Source organism: Sarcophilus harrisii, chromosome 2, assembly GCF_902635505.1.
Source record: "Sarcophilus harrisii chromosome 2, mSarHar1.11, whole genome shotgun sequence".
NCBI classification, from domain to species: domain Eukaryota; kingdom Metazoa; phylum Chordata; class Mammalia; order Dasyuromorphia; family Dasyuridae; genus Sarcophilus; species Sarcophilus harrisii.
The window spans coordinates 489,385,804-489,402,885 of NC_045427.1; the positions used below are offsets into that span (position 1 = coordinate 489,385,804).

General features: G+C 35.5%; 1 protein-coding gene across 2 annotated transcripts; it reads right to left on the minus strand.

Moving 5' to 3' along the window:
- Positions 1 to 570: 570 nt before the first annotated feature.
- PMPCA (peptidase, mitochondrial processing subunit alpha) lies at positions 571 to 16,986 on the minus strand. Of its 2 annotated transcripts, XM_003757480.4 has the most exons (13): positions 16,862 to 16,986; positions 12,026 to 12,228; positions 11,721 to 11,800; positions 10,641 to 10,723; positions 9,689 to 9,783; positions 8,672 to 8,772; positions 7,614 to 7,877; positions 6,748 to 6,840; positions 6,538 to 6,656; positions 6,281 to 6,371; positions 5,688 to 5,750; positions 1,793 to 1,937; positions 571 to 1,007 (listed from the first exon to the last, which is right to left on the minus strand). In XM_003757480.4, the coding sequence occupies exons 1-13, from the start codon at positions 16,945 to 16,947 to the stop codon at positions 838 to 840; spliced, it is 1,593 nt and encodes a 530-aa protein (XP_003757528.1). In that variant the 5' UTR covers positions 16,948 to 16,986; the 3' UTR covers positions 571 to 837. The 2 variants fall into 2 exon arrangements, with proteins under 2 accessions (XP_003757528.1, XP_023350116.1); XM_023494348.2 differs by lacking the exons at positions 12,026 to 12,228; positions 16,862 to 16,986 and having other exon boundaries at positions 10,637 to 10,723; positions 11,721 to 11,776.
- Positions 16,987 to 17,082: the final 96 nt, after the last annotated feature.

Genomic DNA, 17,082 nt, shown 5'->3' on the forward strand with positions numbered 1-17,082 from the left:
TTTGGGCCAAGCAGGGCAGTTTCAAGGAAACTTGAAGGAGAATCTTTACTTTTTCACTACTTATAAAGTCCCAGGAAAGCCATATACACTTTTGGGTATTTACCTCCAAGGAAGGCTGAGTTCCCTAATTAAGGGCAAAATTGATGAATGTGCAAGGATGTAAGGAAAAAGTAAACATACTTACTTTGCTTAGAACATGACAGTTTTGAAGGAATAAGTTAATGTTTCCCATGTAATTCTGAATTTGTTTTCCAATTCAAAATTAGACCTGAGTACACTTTTTAGTATCATCTTTGGGAAATAAGCAGGTAAGCAGAATTTGTTTGTATGCTATGTGATCTCTGTTAAGGTGAAAGGAAGAACTGTACCTCATATTATCATCACACAGATCCATTAGACTGGCTAAAACCTAATTCTTCTTACCCAATTTAGGACATGAGTCCTAAAATGAATCCTGTATATCATTTAAAAGAACAAGATTCATGCTAAGTATCAATCATCTCTAACATTTGAGATTATTTTTAGCTGTTAGCAATATCTTCTTTGGCTTAAAGAAAGAAAGCATTATACACTTAGGTTGTTAAACATTTATTTGAGTAGCCATCAAACTTAATCTCGAGAGAGTTAAAATTGAGTTATGTGGTCTAGAAAGGTTTAAGTTAGGAGCTCATTTATATCTGGAGAACAGTCCCATTTGTTTTATTCAGAATAATTAAATATATATATGTGTGTGTGTGTGTATATATATATATTTTTACTAAATTACAACAATCCCAAGAACAATACATAAAAAACATGCTCCCCTGGATTTTCAGTGGTTTTGGCTTTATCAGTTCCTTATCGGAAAAGCCTATACATTCTTGGCAGTCGTCCATCTTTACTAGCAAGAGCTGCTTGAATGTGCTCATAAGTTGGCAGGTCTGTCAAGTCTCCTAGGGCAGCTACTGCAGGTTTACCCCGAAGCATTTTAGTTGCTACCCTCTTGATATCATCTGATTTCACATTACCTAGAACAGAGGAAAACAAAAAATTTTGAAAGCTATTGCTCTGAATGTACTTTTGCTTAAAGAAGAATTGCTATTTTTAAGATTCAATTCATTTGGAGGACAATAAACAAATTAGGAATTTATAAAGACCTAAGAGAGAAGAGAATTCCCATGGGTTAAGAGGCAGTTAAAAGTTGTTTGTGCTACAATGAATTGCTTGAGGAAGGGTTAGGCCAGTTGGAACAGCCTGGGTTCTTTCTTGGTGCCTTTGTTATCTGCTCTAATGAAAATACCCTACCTCTATCCCATAGCAGCTAAGTGGTAAAGTAGATATATTATGCCAGGCCTGAAGTCAAGAAGACAGACTCAACTTCCTGATTTCAAATCTGGCCTCAGACTCTTACTAGTTGTTTGACCACAAACAAATAAATCACTTAACTCTGGTTGCCCTGAAATGACTGAAAAAAAAAAAATCTCTACCTCATCCCTAATAATCAAGATAAAATGTACATTAGGATTTTTGTCATCTTAAAGCAACAACCTTCAATCCTTTCAATGACAGATCCCTTCAGTGACATATGGGTTGATGTGCCTTAATAAAGTACTTAAAAGATACAAAGATCTCTGGCAATGAGTGCTACACATAGTAGGTACTCCACTAATGTTTTCTGTTGGAAGATGAGGATGAAAAATCATCTATATTCCTTTTTTGAAGGTCAAATAAAAGATAATTAGTGTGAGAAAAATGGCTGTTATAATTCTTTAGATTAGCATAACTATAACATGCATGTAGATGTAATACTCACGAATGAGAGCACACAATTCATGAGGTAGTTTTCTGGAATTTGTTGCCAGCACCTGCCTCCCTACATCTTCAAAAATTACAGGTCTGGATTCTAGGTTCATCATGAGCATGGACATAAGTTGTGTCTTGGCTCTCTCAAGTTCCACCTAGATGTTTAAGTAATATTTTACAAGATGTTATGATTATTAGCCATGTGAAAGTTTACCAACAATAATTAATGCAATCAACTTTATCCATTTATGTCTGAAGTTGAGAAAATATAAAGGATGGCAAAGTCCTCAGAAAATGGGAATGTTTTCCTGAATCCAGGAAAAACCTGCATTTGATTTCGTCAATGCCCGTCTTTACAAAATCATGACAGGATTCCATCCCCTCAAAAAAATTCTGGTCATATTTGTCCATTTGAACTATGACACTGATATGTCTTCAAATATCCTGTTCTTAATTACCATGACTTTTGACTTTATTCCACATCAAGGACTGCCATACCTTAATTCTCATTATCACCACAGCAAAATTACTCGGTAATAATCCTGAAATTTCTTTCTTCGGATTATGACTTCTTGTTCTCTGTGCTTAATTCCTCCCCAAATTTGTTCTTTCACCTTGACTTTTAATTCTTTTACCCTCCCTCCCCCTTTTTCCCCTACTTTTCCAGTCTAAAATGTTTGCTCTGCCTTTATTTTGTTCCCTTCATAATTGTGACCTTACAGTTGACCAGTTCAACCATAATACTATCTCTAAACCTTAGATCTAGTAGTATTCATGTCCTAATAAAAAACTACAGAAAGTAAAATTTGTTATCTAACTTTAATTAGATCCTTAGTGCGTCAAGATCTCTTCCTTTTATTCTTCCATCACTGTCTAAGCAACGATGGTGACAGTTTCATTTTTTTTCTCCTCTAACCTGAGAGAAAACCTTATTTTCTACTTTGAAAAGAAAAATGAGTACGATTCCCCTCTTTTCTACTTTACTCTTCAAAATCCTCATCTTCTCTTTTACTTTGCCCCAGTTACTGACAAAGTCCCTTTTCTGTGCTAAAGCTACCTATCAATTCAACCACTTGTGCAAATGAGGGATGGTGGAAAAAGTACTTGTTCTAGGACTTAGGATAAAATCCCATTTCTGATATTTCTTTCCTATGTCAAATTGGGCAAGTTCCTTAACCTATCTAGGTTCCCATTTCCTCATCTATAAGATGAAAGAATAGGACTACATAGCCACAGTGTTGTCCTTTCTAGGTCTAAATGTATAATGCTAAATCTAGTTCTCCTCCCCCTTATTTCCTTTCCATTTAAAAGAGTCCTTTTCATCTTGAGCCACTCCTTCTCTAACTGGCTCCTTCCCAGCTACAAGATAAATCTATTCATTCAAATCTACCCCAGCCTTTAAAAAATTTTCAATTGATGCTTGTCATCGCCTAAAGACATTATCTTATATTACTTCTTTTCACATCAAACTCCTATTAAAAAGTAGTTTAAACTCATCTTGTCTTGATTCCTTTATCTCCTACTCATTTTTAATTGTTGTTGAGGCAATTGGGGTTAAGTGACTTGCCCAGGGTCACACAGCTAGGAAGTGTTAAGTGTCTGAGGCCAGATTTGAACTCAGGTTCTCCTGACTCCAGAGCTGGTGCTCTATTCATCGCATTATCTCGCTGCCCCATCTGCTCATTTCTTGATCCCTTGTGTACCCCTTGTACTGAAACTTCTATCTTCAAGATTATGAATGCTCTCAACTGCTAAGTCTGATGGATTTTCATAGTTCTTTTCTTGATACCCTGTGTGGTATTGCTGCTGTTGATCATTCTCAGCTCTTAGACACTTTCTTTTCCCATAACTTACATATCATTGTTTCCTCTTATCTGTTTAAAACTACTCCTGCATGGCTTCTCGGCTAGATCATTATTTGTGTTCTACCTACGAAATGTGAATATCTCTTAGGCTATATCCCAGTTCCCAAAGCTTTAATTATACAATATATCTAAAACAGGGGTCCTTAAACTATGGCTGCAGCCCAGATGTGGCAGCTGAGGATGTTTATCCCCCTCACCCAGGGCTATGAAGTTTCGTTATTTAAAGGCCCACAAAACAAAGTTTTTGTTTTTACTATAGTCCAGCCCTCCAATAGTTTCGGGGACAGTGAACTGGCCCCCTATTTAAAAAGTTTGAGGACCTCTGATCTAAAACATAAGTAAATTAGCTTCCCTTCAAACTTATTATCCTCTTCCAAACTTGATCATGAGTTGAGAATACCACTATTCTCCCAGTTACCCAAATTTACAACCTCAAAAGTCATTTGATTCAACTCTCTCTCCCCCCCACCCCCTTTCATTTGCTATATATCCAATTAATTGCCAAATCTGGTCAATTCTACCTGAATAATAGCTTCTCATCTATCTTCTCTCAACTCACACAGGGTCCCTTAGCTATGATCTTATCATCTTGGACTTTTACTTTTTTAAAAATTTTAATTTGTTTTCTCAATTACATGGGAAATTTTTTTTCTTTTTCTTTTTTAAACTTAAATATGAAACTAAGAAAGAAAAAACAAAACAAAATGTTTCCATGTATACAACAGACCACAAGAGGATTCAATATAAAACAGTAAGTTTCCATTATAAGAAAATCTATTTAATAAATACTATACATTGTTTTCAGTTATCCAGCTTTTTTTCCACTTCCTTTTTCTTTTGTTTTCTATGCACTTTGTTTTTCTTTTCTCTGTTGTACCTTTAATTTTTTTTCTCACTGCTCTAAAGAAGGCTACAACTAAACATGAACACACATACACACAAACACACCTATAAACACATAAACAGTCATACACATACATGTAAGAGCATATTATGTGTATTTCCATTTGTCATCTTTTTCTCTGGAGGATAGGATCTTCCTTCATAAGTCCAAGTCTTTTTGTTTTTTCTAAATTAACCAGTTCATCATTTCTTATACCCTAGCACAATTCCCAAATAATCACATCCTATCCGAGAGATTATCTATGAAGGGTTTTTTTTCCCTCAATTTTTTGCATTCCTTCTATTTTGGGCTACACTGGTTTTATTTATATAAGAAACTTTTAATTTAAAATAATCAAAATTATCCATTTTCCACTTCAACAATGTTTTTACCTTATAAAGTCTGTTACTGCTAAATTTTCTTCCTTTACTTCTTTTTTCCATAGTTTTTAAAAAATTCTTTAACTTTTGCTCTACTAAATGAACATTGCTATTTTTTTCTAATTCAGTTATCTCCAGAAGTCTATCATACTAACATTTTAAAAATTCTATTCATTTCCTCAATTTTTAAAATTTTATGGTGGATTTATCTAGTTTTGACAGGGAAAAATTGAGGATCTCCATTATTATAGTAAATTATTTTATATTTATATTATATATCATAATAAAATATTCTCTCTTATAACTCATTTTTAAAATTATGCAAACTAAGTTATTTGGTGCATTTATGTTTAAATATTGATATTACTTCATTGTTTATAGCATCTAAGTCCAAACTACTTCTCCTATTAATTTTCTTCACACACTATCTTATGAATTTTTCCAAATAAAGTCATGTTTTCCAACTTATGTTTCAGTGAGATTATGTACAAAGAGATATTCTATTTTTCAGTTTTAAGCAAATAAACTGAGGAAAAATATATACTTTTAAGGTGAATTTTACTTTTGATCCCCAAATTATGTGTAACCATGAATCTCCTATTTTAACTGTACTCCATCCTCTTTGCTATCTGCCTCTTATTTACATTTAGTATTCAAACTGAGTAATATGTATTTGGGGTAGTGAGAATAATTTCTTTGCTTTCAGTGTTATTCTGACAGCCAAAATGTTGCAGCTGACTCCTTCAATAACAGTTTAAAGAGAAAAGCATAACTTACCTCACCCACAGCTCCACCCATTAATATAAATTCCCTTGTAATGATTTCTACCATTTCTCGAACCTATAAAGGAATGTGATGTTGGAGGTATTAAAAAGCAATGGTTATTCTTTAAGTAATTAAGTAGTTTTAATAACATCCTTAAGTGCAATCTAAAAGTGTAGCTTTTCATTCTTTGACTATTATTTATACAGAACCTCACAATTTACAAAGCACTTTGCCAAAATACATCATTTCATATGATAATCAAATTACCTTATAAGATATGTGCATGTAACAACACACATAAGCTCTCTCCACATATTACCAATTTCACCTTACATATGAAGATATGAAAATATAATGAAGTTAAGTAATTTGTCCAAGGTCATAGAGCTAAGGATCAATTCTTTTAATTTCCAAGTCCATTGTTCTTTCCCTTACAACACAGCTGCTTTGCCAAATTCTAAGGGACTCTTTAAGAAAGCTGCAGATGAGTCATATAAATACTTAACTTTAATACTGCAAGGAATTTGACTAAATTAAATTAATAAAAATTATTAAGATATTGAACCTCAAAGCTTTAGAAATGAAAAATGAACCACCATATTTACCTGTCTAGGATCAGCACTAGCATGAATACACAAGAGACCTGTATCTTCATAACTGTGGTGATAAGAGGTTGCATTATACATCCAATGGTGCCTATAAATAAGAACCCAAATTTTAATATGAGTGATGCTTTTCCAGTCCAATGCAAAATGTGCATATGAAGAAAACAAAACTTCTAAGGTAAAATCAGTCCTAAAATGCTATCATTCACTTTGGCTTGATAATCCTGAGAAAAAACTTTTCTAAAATTCCCACCGACCTGTTTAGCACATTGAGATAGAGCCTGGTAAACATTCCCTTTCCTGGTCCACCAGCTGAAAAAGAACCTCCTCCTCCCATCATCATGTTTAACACTGCAAAGGGGATGAAATCTTCCTCCTGCAGGAGATTGGAGAAAAAAGAATTTAATCAATGACAGGATTAAACATTCAGCAACATAAATTTAGACATAGTCCTTCTTAACACTTACCAAAAAAGAACAGCTCTCAAGTCCTATCATGATATGTGTGAGTTCAGGGATTGGCGTGGGTCCTAGACTCACATCTGACATGTCTCTTTCTATCTGTGAGGAACACAAGTATAAATGAGTGAAGTACGCTTTAACAACTAGATCTTACAAACAATAGATGGTAAATATAACACCTGTCATCTGAGTCAGTTTAAAAAGACTTAAATTGAAATGGTTTTTTTAATTGTCACAAGTAAACTTCAGTAAATAACACCCAAATTAAACTTTAATACTTTTAAAGCTTTTACTGAAGACTTAACAGCAAAATAACATATGAAAAGAAAAAGTCCTGGATTAGAGGTCAAAAGACCTAGACTCTAAGGTCACCTGTTCATTGACTAGCTAACCTCAGTTTCTTCATCTGCAAAACCCTGTCTACTTTCCAGATTTATGACAAATGTGAAAGTTCTTTATAAGATGCTATATACATGTAAGTAGCTACAGTAGTTTAGCTACTGGTAGTGCACGGAAACTCTCTTTCAAGTATTAGTAACAAATTTCAATACTGAGTAAAATTCCTTTCCAAAGGTGGCATCTAATTTTTAATTCCTTTGACAAAATTTTCTAAATTTTATTGAAGCCTTTTGTTTTCATATTATAGCTATTTCTGTATTTCCTTCCTCCATCTCATTCTCCTGAATTAAACCATTCTTTATAATCAAGAAAAACATTTTAGCAAAATAATAGTTATAATATTCAGCAGTTACTAAGTCTAAGAATGCATACAACAGCCTATCCTTGTAGTTCACCACCTTTTATAAACATTAAAAAGTAATCTAAATCAGAATGCAATTTAAAGATTTTATGCTGCCACTCTTTGATCTTACCTTGATAATCCCTCCAGTATACTGTGCAATGGATTTGTCCACATCTTTGTTCTGCCCACTACTCCAAACTGGCTCTATTCCAAGAAGATATTTTCTGGCACACTCCACTAATTGCTCATGTTCTATTCCTACACCAGCCAGTACCATCCGGTCAGGAGTGTAATAGTTTCTTAGATATGAATGGAGTACTTTTTGATCAATTTTGGGAATATTTTCTGCTGGACAGAAACGGTGAAGGCCTACTGTATTTTCCCTGTATGCAGCCTGATAAGAGAAGGGAGGCAAGAGGAAATGAGCTTTGTGTTTACCCAAATGTCAAAATAAACGTTACTATAACTTTTATCATTACAATGCATTTGAGAAAACATTACATATTTAGCATTCTCTAGCTATTTCCAGTATCAGCTATATTTAGAAATGTTTCTTAGTTCTATCTAACAAACATCACCTACTTATATACAGTTAAAATTTCAAATCCATGATGGCATAAAACTTCTTTCACCTATGTAACTTATAACCCTTCTATGTTGAGAGAGGAGACAGTTTTCGTGAGGTTTTGTGGCCAAAGTGATCAAAGGTGATGGCTTTCTGAGCTTAGGCAGGCTGTTCCTTATTTGACAGACACACATACACATTCCACCAGAAGGCCTGATTTTGAAACCTTTTTAGCTTGTCAGAATCTGTCAAAGTCTGTACTCAATTGCAGTAATTTCTGAGAACTCAGATTTCATACCATGCTGAGGTATCTGAACAGATCTTTGTGTAGAAGCATGTTATCAATATAATGACTAAATCTACCTCTCCAGATGAAAATGTTAAAACTAAACATTTCTGAAGGAAGTAATTTTAAGGACAAATAAAAGTAAATATTTAACTTTTTTATACAAGAAGCTCTATAACTTATACAAAAAAGTTTTGATTTCTTACGTAGATAATAGATCTGCAATGGGTTAACTTGTATGGATGAAATAAACTATCAAACAGTCCTTTGGAACTAACAACAGAAAGAATATAGGCTTTTTGGATCACAGGTCTAACCCAACTGTAGCTTATCTTACTTCATGAATCATCTCTGTGAGAAGTGGCTCCGGATCAGGCCTCATATTTAGGTCCTCTAATTCAAACTGAACAGCCATTCGAGTCATATCAATTTCTTCATCTACAAAAACACAAAAAAATCCAAAACATAAAAGCCACTATCATAAAGCCAAGAAAAGGCACAAGAGTAAGAAGCTGACTCATTTAGTCCCAATGTATAAAGAAACATAGTATTAAGAATAATAAGATACATTATTTAATTTCTGTGTTCTCCAGCTATATTCCTATGTGCTCCAAAGACCAGCAGAAAGTACTTCACATAGTATTGGGAAAAGCAGTAAACTGGGTCAGATTCTACTTCTAGTTTTGTCGCTACTATCTATATGGCCATGAACAAGTCAGCTTCTTTCTGCCTCACTTTCCTCATTTGTAATGTCAGGATATTATCTAGATAGCCTACCTCCTGGGATTATTAAAGGCTTAAGTAAATTGATGAATGGGAAAATTCTTAAAATATTTTGCATAATTAAATAATTACAGTAGCAGTAGGATCAATCTTGTCAACTTATCAAGGATATATGATTTCAGTATTTATGAAAACCTGTTCCACCAAAAAAAAAAAAAAAAAAAAAAAAAAAAAAAGATCAGGATCTACTTATAACTAGGAAAAGAAATCTAAGAAAGATTTTAAAGTCAAGATCAAAATGAATCTTGTGATCACATCTCAGTCACAGTGTGTGTAAAAACAGCTTTAACAACTTTTTTAATAAAAAGACTAGAATTCACTAAAACCAACAAATAAACAAATTTATTAATTTATAAAACCTAAGGGACTATCATATTATTAATCATTATCACATTACAAATGAATTTTTTTCATCTAGTGGCCTGCAATATTTGTGTAAAGGCACTGCCCATAATATGGCTCCCTTCCCTAAAGAATAATGGCTTTTTTCATATTATGATATATTATATGGCAGATACCAGAAACAAATTGACATGGTTTTGTCTCCTCAGGGAATACCAGAAAATCATACCTGACAACCTTGGCTGTAGCACTACATCAGCTAATAAGCCAACCACAGTATCCAGTCCTTTTGTATCAGCAGATACAGCATACATGGTAGTGTCCCTGAAAAACCACAAATTATTTTTGTCATGTTATTTATGATAAATAAAATGACTTGGATCTTGGTAGTTATGTTTAATTTTTAAAATTTTGTCATTTAAGATGAAACATCCTGAAATATTTTCCCTGAAGGAACCTGGAGTGGTTGAGGAAACCATATACAGACACATCTGGCTGAGGATAAAGTTCTTATTACAGAGCAAAAATAAGTGAGGCTAGAATGGAAGAAACCAAATTTTGAAAGGCCTTAAACATGAATGCTTAATATGAGTATATACTTTATCACATAGACAAAAGGGAATCACTGAAGATATGAGTCAAGAAAAACTGATTTTGATACACTGATTACTACTTTATAACTTTCTTGTAATACATGTTTCTGCTCCCAAGTGTATAGCATTCTATAGATCTATTTTTTCCATATAAGATTTATATTTTTATCTTTCCTAACTTTTAACTTAGGCAGGGTCCACCTGATGTTATTTTAAAAACTTTGTGACATCTTCAAGAGTACTATAAAAAGCAGCACTTTATTTATATGTGATTTTTGAATAAGGATTATAGTCATCACTTCTTGCAGTCCCAACTAGCTCAAATCTATGATCCTGTGATCAGTAAGATGTAACTATGCATTATTTAAAGTAACTGACCTATTAATAATTAGTAAGCCACAAAAGTTAAAAAAAAAAAAAAACCAACTTATGACCTGTTATTAGGCAATTTTGCTTAATACTTTTCAGGAAAAGTGCTTTGAAGGTACTGGGGAATTGTTGCAAACAATTGTTGGAAATTGTTTAAAAATAAGCTGTGTTAAAAAGAAATTCTTTTTAAAAAATTATTTTAGGCAATAGCTGACATACCTTGATGTCTGGCAGTCACAAATGCCCCCATGCTTTTCCAAGGTAAGAAGAATTTCATCTTTGCTGCCAAATCTGGCAGTAGACTAGAGAAAAAACATTCCTTGTGAGTTCAAATGTTTAAAAACAATCTACTTTTAATTTCAAAGCACATAAAAATAATGACACCTTCAGGAACAAAAATAAGTTTCTCCAGCTAAACTGCTTCAAAGGTCTTTTTTGTAATAATTTAGTGGTTTAATTTGGTTTCTTTACTGATTTCCTTTTGGCTTTCTTTGCGGATATGAAAACTATGTCCAAATATATCCTTTCTACTTCACCAAAATTGTTTTTAGTCATCAACATTTGCTTCTTTACAGTTATTACAGTGACCATGCAGTTTGGCTTGATAATCAACCAAACAGCAAGCATTTATTAAGTGCCTACCATATGGTACACTTTGTTCCAGACCTTGGGGATACAAAGATAAAAATGAAAGTCTCTGCCTTCAAAGGGTTCCCCTTAAATTCTATTAAGGAAAACAATAAGAATATACTTAAGTATATCCAAACAACATACAAAATGAATACTAGATCATTTTGGAAGGAAGAGGATGGACTGGGGACAGAACTAGTAGCTGGGAGGAATTAAGAAAAACTTCACATAGAATGTAGTACTTGAATGAAACCAGGAATTCTAAGAGGTCATCATAAAGAGGAAGCAGATTCTAAGCACAGGAGATAGTGCAGAGGTATAGCAGAGGAGACAGTACATCATATAATGTATATTAAGGTAAGAAAAGTAAGTCAGGGCTCATGTTTTTTAGAGTTTCAAAAGCTAAAGAAATGAACTAATATCGGAGGTAACAAGGGTCAATAGAATTTATTGAGTAGGAAAATGATATAATCACACTTACACTTTAGGAAAATCACTTTGGTAGCTGTGTTTATAGGAGGACTGGAGAAAGAAGAGACTTAAAGCAGGAAGAACACTTAGGAGGCTATTGCTATAATCAAGAAGAGATGAGAAGGTCTGAATAATCAGACTATTTACTCAGTAACCATCTACAAGCACAATCTCCAAAATTACAAGTCAGATACTAACCGAAAATGCCAGTTTTTCCAAAAAATGAGCAATTCCACCAACATATTTTGCTTCATGTCTTGATCCTGAATTAATTAGAACTGACAAAAAAGAAAAAAAAATTAACATGTTAAACTAGAATTTATAGAGAATGCTATCATTTAAACCCAAATTTCCTATAATAATCAATGACTAAGACTAAATATCAAACAACTTTTTCCATTTTTACTATGTCCAATAAAAATGTAAATACTCTAGTTTGCTATAAGATACTTATATACTAAAATGAGACAAATAACTGGCCACTGACCAACAAACATACTTACTTCCTACTGTACAAAACTGTCCAAATTTATTTTGGGATGCCACCCGAAGTCCATTCTCTAGTGTTGTGACTTTGGTTTCAAATTTTTCCTGTCCATCAACTGTTGCAAAAACAGGTTTTGGCACTCCAGGTAAGGGAGAAGAGAGAGGAATGTTGGGGTATGCACTGCCACTACTAAACCGTCTGTATGCAGTCAGTCCAAACCTAAAGCAGAGATGCATCTTCAATTAAAATAGTAGTTACTCATGATTATTACAAATAACCACCTTCACATAGATGACATATGCATAACTAAGATCCTCCTTTGCAAAGGACATTACACACATTCCTGTACCCTAAGGGAATGAGCATTAGACCAGGAATTAGAAAATCTGATTCTAAATTCCTGCCCTGGCACTTAAGAATATGATCATAAGCAAGTCAGTCTACTTCTGTAAACTTGAGTTTCCTCACCGCAATAAAAGATAGTACTTGTATTAATTACCATAGTGCTTTGTAAACCATAAAGCATAATATAAATAAAATTAATGAGTTTTGGAGGCAGTGTATTAATAAACTCTGAATTTGGAGTGAAAAGAAATGCATCTAGAATATTGGGTCTTTGGAGCCATCTATTTTAGGAACAGCACTTGATAAGCAGGAGAACATTACAGAGGAGGGCAAACCAAAACACAGATGGGTCTTGGGTTTATTATGTATGAAGTTCCAATTGAAAAAACTGAAGACATTTAATACAGAGAAATGGATATTTAAGGAAGAGATAGTTTCCATCAAGTATCTTAAGAGTTAGGACAAGAAAAAGAATCCTTTTGATTTGTTCTACTTGGTCCCATAAGACAGAAGTAGGAGCAACTGGCCAAGTTGCAGAACACATTTAGACTTGAGTTAAAGAAAAACAACAGAGCTCTCCAAAACTGAATTGGGCTGCAGGGATAAGTAGTAGGTTCTACTTCATGGCAAGTCTTCAAACAAAAGCTGGATAGCCACTTGGTCAAGCAAGAGATATAAAGAACTGGTAGGTACTGAGGCAATTGGGATAAAGAGATTTGCCCAGGGGTCAGATAAGCTAGTGTCAGAGGCCAAATCTGAATTCAGTAAAATGAATCTTCTAGACTCTAGGCCCAGCACTCTATCCTGTGACAACATCACTCCCTTGAATAAGTGGATTTTTGCTCAGTTTGGCTTTTAAATCCTTTGCATAGGTTGTCCCATGCCAGCAATGTACCCCTCTTCACTGCTTATAATCTTTAACATCTTTCAAAGTTCGGCTCAAGTGCACCTCCCACATGAAAGTGGATCTGCTCCTTTCCTGATCTTCCTCATCTTACCCTCTTGCTTTAAAGCTCTGCTAATACCATCCTGACACACTCCTACCTCCCTAAATTTACACTGTATCTATTTTGTTTATTTTTGCATCTACTTATGTGTACAAATTGTTTTATGTAGAATTTAAGGTCCAGGAGGGCAGGAATTGTTTTTTTTTTTTTTTTTTTTTTTGTGTCTTTGTATCCACAGTGTATAGTATAGAGACTGCAGAGATTAAGTACTTAATTGTGCTAGACTGACTAATATCTTGTAGAGAGTACTCTTATTTAGGAAAAGACTGCCTAGATAATTTTAGATATTGTTTTCAGTTCTAGATTCCTTGCCCAGACACATACTACCTGTGTGCCCTTGAACGGAACCTTTCTGGACTTATTTTTCCCTATCTGTAAAATAAGGAGGTTGAACTAGATGACTTTGAAAATCTCCAAGTCCGAATCCTATGAAAAAAATATCAGATTGGGATTTAAGAAATCCGAATTCTAGTTCTTGCTTCTTTAATGACTAACCATGTGTCATAAACGAATTCATTTAATTTGTCTCAATTTCTCCCAAGATGAAAAATCTTTGAGTCTGGGCCTGGGGGAGGGTGGGAGGGAGAGGGAAAGTGTGCTTACCTAAATTTGGAAAAGCTTATCACTACAGTGACTGTAATGTGATCTTTATCTGGCCATAACTGCAAAAGAACAGAATCTACTAAATACCAGAATTGTGAGGAATTGAGCAGATCAGTGGAAAGTTCCCAAATTGACAAAACTAAAGATCCTTTTAAAAATTAAGTATGTTTAAAAAATATTATTCTAGTTATATTTGTACAGGGTTTCAGTGAGATATTGTGAAAGAAAAATTTGTGATGAAATAAGACAAAGCTTTTTATACAATGTTAACTACCACAAAAACTAATCAAATGTACTTGCTTAAAAGTCATTAGGCTAGGAACACTTTGGTTCCAGTGGCTTCTTTAAATCATGGAAGGATTTCTTATGGAAAGTGGCTGAACGTTAGAAAAGGAATTGGCTGAGGAGCTAGAGGAAGTAGATTCAGATACCACATTTGGCATTTACAAACTGTAATTGTGGGTCACAGTAACTTCCCCATATCTTAGTTTTCTTCATTTGTAAAATAAAGAAGTTGGGACTAGATTGTCTCTTAAGTCATTTCCAGTTCTAAAGCTATCATTTCAAACAACAACATTCTGATCATGTCCTGTAAAGTCATACAATGAAAACTCAAAGTCATCCTCAAATTGAATTATGCTGTATTCCTCTTCAGCACATGTAATAGGTGAAAATTCTACCCCAATATTTAAGTCACTAATCCCTATGATTAAGTTCAAGTTACCTGGCATTCCTGAGGAAAAGGGGGGAAAGTAGCATAGTGAAATGAACAATAGTTTAGATATCAGAATTCAAGTCACAACTTTACTATTAATTTGCTGAGTGACATTGTCATCATTTTACCTAACACCACCTCAGGTTCTTTTTCTGGAAGTGAGGGCAATGGGCAAGGAGCTCTTTAAGGCTGTTTCTAGTTCCAATGTTTTTATGGGGTTGCATAGAGGTATGTGACTTTCACCCTTTTCTGAAGGGGGAGAGTGCAATACAACCTGCCAGCCAAAGAAGTTGCTTAACCTGATGGAGAGCAATCATCTGGCTTCCCTTTGTCACCAGCAGTCTACAGATTGCATCTGAGAATTTCTGGCATTCAGGTAGCAGAGAAACCTTACAGGACTGGACCAGGGAATATAGTTCTTGATCCAACTCATAAAGTATAGCAATGAACAATGACTCATTTAGAAAGACTACACAGCATGTACATGTACAAGGGGAAGAAAAAATTAAATCAATTGATTGGCTTTCCAGTCATGAGGAGACTATCCTAATCAAAAATAGCACGCATACCAACTGTGAACATTACTAAGGCAGGACACAATAACACTGATGGATTTGACAAAGAAAAACTAGGAAGACTTTTATGACAAGAATATTAGTACTCAGCTTAAATTCCATAACTAGCAGCAGAAAATAAGGAGCAGCCAGAAAGTCAGAAGATCTAGGTTTTAATTCTAGCTGTGATATTTACTATTTACAAGATGTGTTACTATGACAATTGCTCTCAGTTTTCCTTATATGTAAGAGGGGGAATACATTTACCCTATCTCTTTTAGAGTAAGTAGTATAGAGAAAGTATTCTGCATTCTTATAATCATGAATTGTTAGGCCTAGCTCTGTCAAATCTCAAAGTGACAGAAAAAATCATAGCCTTTTATAGCCAAAAGAAACCCTGAAAAACTCTCTAGTTCAGTTCTTCTAAGTCCAATTTAATTCAACAAGCATTTATTAATCATCTGTGTGTGTGGTATTAAACCAGGTTTTGAGAGATACAAATTTAAACATCACATGATCTTTAACACATATGGTTTACAATGTAATATGGAAATAAATCACATCAATAACAATTATGCACAAAATCTGGAAAAATCACTAAATGACGTCCCAAGTGGACTTAATTATTACCATCTGGTAATGAAAGAAGACTTCATGAAGGAGACTTTGAGTTGAACTTTAGAAAGATAAGACATATGTCTAAGAAGGAAGGGGGAAGGATATTCAAATTTAAAGCATTTTAATCCATAACAGTAGGGGCGCATGAGTCGTTTATAGGGGATTGCATACAAAACAGTATTACCCTTCCTTCTGAAAGGGATATGGATTGTAGGAAAGGCAGTCTAGGCTGAAGGAACCTATGACAAGCACAGGGCATAGTCGGGGGAAGGTAGGGCCATTGGGACTAAGTGACTTGCCCGGAGTCACAGTATTAAGTGAGACGGAGGCAGCATTTGAACTCAAGTTTTCCTGACTCCAGGACCGGTGCTCTCTCCACTGCGCCACCTAGCGAGCCGAGGATACTTTCTAGTAGGTAGAGAGTACTTGAAGATAACTGTCTTATCTTTGCATATGAACTGGGCCAGGACCCTTCTGCACTCACGGGAAGTGTTTAATGGGAAAAGAACTGCACGTTTTCGGGGAAGCTCAATCTTAAGGACGACTAAGTAGAGGCGCTATTTTATCCTGTAGCGATTTTGGGCTAGTGCTTTTGGGAACGCGTGCCTCGCTTTTCTCCTCTGTTAAATGAGACTTTAGACTCCCTGTCTCTACAATTCTCCCACTCCTGAATCTAAGTGGCTCACACATGGTCGCGCAGTACGGTCCTGTTCTGCCATGCGCTCACTTCCAGGCGGAAACAACTTTTGATTGGTCCGATGGCTAGCCTGGAGCAGGGGAATAGATAAAATGACCCCCCAGCAGCTCCGAAGGGCGAAGATTTTAGAGAGCGGCGCCTCGAGAGCGGGGAGCGAGGCTACAGTCACGGACTGGGCCCCTCGGAGCCTCCGCCGGAGTCACGCCCGAGGGGCCCGAGTCAGGGCCGGGCAGTCCTGGCCTTTCCCCGTACTTGGCCCTTGTCCCTCCATCTCTCTGCCCGTCAGTCAGTCTTCCAGCCTCACCCCTCTCACCTCAAGCGAGAGCGGCCCCAAACGCCCCGTCCACAGAGCACAGCAGCTCCAGCTGCTCCCGTTACAGCCACCATCGCTGCTGCCATCTTGTGCCTCCGCCCAGCGCTTCTGCGGTCACTTCCGCCTCCCCGCCCCCTCCCGGCCACGCCCCCGCGGTCTGGCAGCGGCCGCCGCCGCCGGCGCGGCCGGCACGCGGGGCTAGAGATTGCGCTTCCGGCGCC

Excerpts from the sequence above, each read along its gene's own strand:
- PMPCA (XM_003757480.4), bottom strand. The coding sequence starts at position 16,947 with ATGGCAGCAGCGATGGTGGCTGTAACGGGAGCAGCTGGAGCTGCTGTG. Across the intron at positions 11,801-12,025 it reads ACAGTTTTGTACAGTAGGAA|TTCTAATTAATTCAGGATCA; the intron begins GTAAGTATGTTT and ends CTTTTTTGTCAG. Across the intron at positions 10,724-11,720 it reads TGGAAAAACTGGCATTTTCG|TCTACTGCCAGATTTGGCAG; the intron begins GTTAGTATCTGA and ends TTTTTTCTCTAG.